This window comes from Palaemon carinicauda, chromosome 3 (assembly GCF_036898095.1).
Source record: "Palaemon carinicauda isolate YSFRI2023 chromosome 3, ASM3689809v2, whole genome shotgun sequence".
NCBI lineage: Eukaryota > Metazoa > Arthropoda > Malacostraca > Decapoda > Palaemonidae > Palaemon > Palaemon carinicauda.
In genome coordinates this window covers 134,917,987-134,922,986 of record NC_090727.1, presented here as the reverse complement: position 1 = coordinate 134,922,986, position 5,000 = coordinate 134,917,987, and the positions used below count along the sequence as shown (strand labels likewise).

At 31.8% G+C, this 5,000-nt stretch overlaps 1 protein-coding gene across 2 annotated transcripts in view; it reads left to right on the top strand.

Moving 5' to 3' along the window:
• The window catches only part of LOC137638560 (DBH-like monooxygenase protein 1), a 24,279-nt gene that overhangs the window by 1,599 nt on the left and 17,680 nt on the right, over positions 1–5,000 (top strand). The window contains exon 2 of one of the 2 annotated variants that reach the window (XM_068370730.1): positions 4,352–4,462. In XM_068370730.1, the coding sequence (XP_068226831.1) occupies positions 4,352–4,462 (111 nt within the window). The remainder of the gene's footprint in view (positions 1–4,351; positions 4,463–5,000) is intronic. The other variant, XM_068370731.1, reaches the window with a different exon arrangement.

The window sequence follows — 5,000 nt, the reverse complement described above, 5'->3', positions numbered from 1 at the left end:
TATTCCTCGTTTATGAGTAAATATTCATTCTCTGTTCCTCTTTTATTAGTAAACATTCTTTCTCTGTTCCTCTTTTATTAGTAAATATTCATTCTCTGTTCCTCTTTTATTAGTAAATATTCATTCTCTCTTCCTCTTTTGTGAGTAAATATTCATTTTCTATCACACTTTTGTGAGTAAATATTCATTTTCTATCATACTTGTATGAGTAAATATTAATTTTCTATCACATTTTTATGAGTAAATATTCATTTTCTATCACTTTTATTATGAGTAAATATTCATTCTCTTTTCTCTTGATTAAATATTCATATCTCTATTCCTCGTTTATGATTAAACATTCATTTTCTAGTCTTCATTTATAAGTGAATATTCATTTTCTATTTTTCGTCTATGAGTAAATATTCATTCTCTACTCTTTTATGAGTAAATTTTCATTCTCTATTTCTTATTTCTGGGTAAGTATTCATTCTCTACTCCTGTTTATGAGTAAATATTCATTCTCTATTCCTCGTTTATGAGTAAATATTCATTCTCTACTCCTAGTTTATAAGTAAATATTCATTCTCTATTCCTCGTTTATGAGTAAATATTCATTCTCTACTCTTATTTTATAAGTAAATATTCATTCTCTATTCCTTGTTTATGAGTAAATATTCACTCGTATGTGAATGAAAGGTATGAAAGTGAATTTAATATATTAAGTATTTTCTTTTATTTTATAAAATCTTATATTTTCTTTTATTTCATTTCCTAAAATATCATATTTTCTTTTTTCATTTTTTAAAATCTCATATTTTCTTTTTTATTTTTTAAAATCTCATATTTTCGTTTATTTCATTTCTTAAAATCTCATATTTTCTTTTATTTTATTTCTTACAATATCATATTTTTTATTTTATTTCTTAAAATCTCATATTTTCTTTTATTTTATTTCTTACAATATCATATTTTTTATTTTATTTCTCAAAATATATTTTCTTTAATTTTATTTCTTAAAATCTCATATTTTTTTCTTTTATATCTTAGATAATTTTCCCCATTAATATATAAAATTAATGAAAGACATTAAAGTGAATTTAAAATCTCAAATATTTTCTTTCAATTCTTAGAATATCAAATATTTTCTTTAATTCCTAGAACATCAAATATTATCTTTTATTTCATAAAATCTGAGATATTCTCTTCTATTTCTAGAAATTTCAAATATTCTCTTTAGTTTATGTATTTTTTTCACGGTAATATATACCTGAACCACGTATAGTTATGTAAGAGAGGGACCAAAGTATAGTTATGTAAGAGAGGGACCAAAGTATAGTTATGTAAGAGAGGGACCAAAGTATAGTTATGTAAGAGAGAGACCAAAGTATAGTTATGTAAGAGAGAGACCAAGTATTATGTAAGAGAGAGACCAAGTATTATGTAAGAGAGAGACAAAGTATAGTTATGTAAGAGAGGGACCAAAGTATAGTTATGTAAGAGAGGGACCAAAGTATAGTTATGTAAGAGAGGGACCAAAGTATAGTTATGTAAGAGAGGGACCAAGTATTATGTAAGAGAGGGACCAAAGTATAGTTATGTAAGAGAGGGACCAAAGTATAGTTATGTAAGAGAGGGACCAAAGTATAGTTATGTAAGAGAGGGACCAAAGTATAGTTATGTAAGAGAGAGACCAAGTATTATGTAAGAGAGGGACCAAAGTATAGTTATGTAAGAGAGGGACCAAAGTATAGTTATGTAAGAGAGGGACCAAAGTATAGTTATGTAAGAGAGGGACCAAAGTATAGTTATGTAAGAGAGGGACCAAGTATTATGTAAGAGAGGGACCAAAGTATAGTTATGTAAGAAAGGGACCAAAGTATAGTTATGTAAAAGAGGGACCAAAGTATAGTTATATAAGAGAGGGACCAAAGTATAGTTATATAAGAGAGGGACCAAAGTATAGTTATATAAGAGAGGGACCAAAGTATAGTTATGTAAGAGAGTGACCAAAGTACAGTTATATAAGAGAGGGACCAAAGTATAGTTATGTAAGAGAGTGACCAAAGTACAGTTATGTAAGAGAGGGACCAAAGTATAGTTATATAAGAGAGGGACCAAAGTATAGTTATGTAAGAGAGGGACCAAAGTATAGTTATGTAAGAGAGGGACCAAAGTATAGTTATGTAAGAGAGGGACCAAAGTATAGTTATGTAAGAGAGGGACCAAGTATTATGTAAGAGAGACACCAAGTATTTATAATCTAAACTTTGAAGGTTACACACCGATACGGTACTGTGAACTTCCTGGAAGAGTTTACTGATAAAACTTAACGATATATAAAAACAAAAGACCATTAAAACATAAATTACACCCAAGTGGTGGATCTAATGGTAACGTACTTGATAGAGATTTTTTTTGTGGGTGTGTGTGTGTGTGTGTGTGCGTGTGTGTGTGTGTGTGTGGTCTAATTTGCATAATTATCTTAAATGAAACCACAAGAACAGTTTCCTTCCTTGTGAGTAGTTCCGTCAGAACTAAAATACATAAAAAAAAATTGATTATAAACTCTTATTAAAACGTATTTTTTTTTAATTGGTCAACTGAGGCCTTTTATTTTAAGCAAAGGATGTTATTGATAGCGGTAATTTTTCTAAACCCTTGATTTTAAAATATTAAAACTTAATTTTATTTTTAATAGATCTCCTAAGACCTTTTATTTTAAGCAAAGGATGTTATTGATAGAAGTAATTTATCTAAACCCTTGATTTTAAAATCTTAATTTCTTTTTTTTTTTTAATAGATCTCCTAAGACCTTTTATTTTAAACCAAGGAAGTTATTGATAGAAGTATTTTTTCTAAACTCTTGATTTTAAAATCTTATTAAAACTTTTTTTTTTTAATAGATCTCCTGGGGCCTTTTATTTTAAACAAACGATGTTATTAAAAGAAATAATTTATCTTATTTCTGGCGTAATTCGCATAATTTTCTTGGATAAAAGAACAAAAAACAATTTTTCTCAAGGTTCATAACAAGTAGTTCCGCCATCAGTAACTAAAATACTGCATTGAATAAAATCTTAAACTTCCAAAGATGCATTTAATAATTAAAGTTAACTCTAAACCTTCCTTAGAACATCATATCTTTTGATTAAATATCATAATCATCATCATTATCATTATATCCTCCCACGCATATTGATTCAAAGGGTCTTGGTTAAATTTCGCAAGTCTTCCCTATCTTGAGCTTTTAAATTGATAACTTTCCATTCATCCTTTCCTACCTCATGCTTCATAGTCCTCAGCCATGTAGGCCTGTGTCTTCTAACTCTTCTAGTGCCTTGAAGGTTTGGTGAACTAATCTCTCTTGGGGAGTGCGAAGAACATACCCAAACCATCTCCATCTACCCCTCACCATAATCTCATCAGTGTATATGAATATAGTGGTTTATTTTATTTTCAACAAATATTATCATTCGAAACGGTATGATTTGAGCTTTTATCTTGAGCTTTTAAATTAATACCTCTCTCATTCATCATCTCCTACCTCACGCTCCATAGCCCTCAGCCATGTAGGCCTGGTTCTTGTAATTCTTCTAGTGCCTTGTGAAGCCCATGTGAAAGTTTGGTGAACTAATCTCTCTTGGGAAGTTTGAAGAGCATGCCCAAATCATCTCCATCTACTCCCCACCATAATCTCATCAGTATAATAAAATATAGTGGTATCTTTTATTTTCAACAAATGATATTATCATTCGAAATGATATGATTTCCAGTTGAAAATTTGGTGAACTAATCTCTCTTGGGGAGTTTGAAGAGCATGCCCAAACCATCTCCATCTACCCCTCACCATAATCTCATCAGTATATTGGAATATAGTGGTATCTTTTATTTTCAACAAATGATATTCTCATTCGAAACGGTATGATTTGAGCTTTTATCTTGAGCTTTTGAATTAATACCTCTCCATTCATCATCTACTACCCCATGCTTCATAGTACTCAGCCATGTAGGCCTGGTTTTACCAACTCTTCAAGTGCCTTGTGAAGCCCATGTGAAGGTTTGGTGAACTAATCTCTCTTGGGGAGTTTGAAGAGCATGCCCGAACCATCTCCATCTACCCCTCACCATAATCTCATCAGTATATTGAAATATAGTGGTATCTGTCATTTTCAATAAATGATGTCATCTTTTGAAACTATATCATTTCCAGTTGAAAGTTTGGTGAACTTATCTCCCTTGGGGAGTGTGAAATGCATGTCCAAACCATCTCCATCTACCCCTCGCTATAATCTCATCAGTATATTTAAATATACTAATATATTTTACTTTCCACAAAGGATATTATTGCTAGAATTTACTTATTTTCCAGGTAGCTACAACTGGCTACGTAGGATTCGGATTCTCCCCCAATGGTGGGATGACAGGATCTGACGTCATCATTGGTGGAGTGGACGACGCGACAAGTGAAGTTTATTTGAAAGTAAGTATTGTAAGCTTCTTACTATTCCTCATTACTTTTTCCATTGATATTTCGGATGATAAACCCTGATGTCCTTTCCCTGACCAGACAAAAATAGACAAAAACTTTAAGGTACTAGAGGGCACTCAGTAGAGAGCATACCTTCGCTTAGATACTTTAGGGCACTAGAAGACACTCAGTAGAGAGCATACCTTGGCCTAGATAAAAACTTTAGGACACTGGAGGGCATTAAGTAGAGAGCGTACCTTCGCCTAGATAAAAACTTTAGGGCACTGGAGGGCGCTCAGTAGAGAGCGTACCTTCGCCTAGATAAAAACTTTAGGGCACTAGAGGACACTCAGTAGAGAGCATACTTTCGCTTGAATAAAAACTTTAGGGCACCAGAGGACACTCAGTAGAGAGCATACTTTCGCTTAGATAAAAATTTTAGGGCACTAGAGGACACTCAGTAGAGAGCATACCTTCGCCTAGATAAAAACTTTAGGGCACTAGAGGACACTGAGTAGAGAGCATACCTTCGCCTAGATAAAAACTTTAG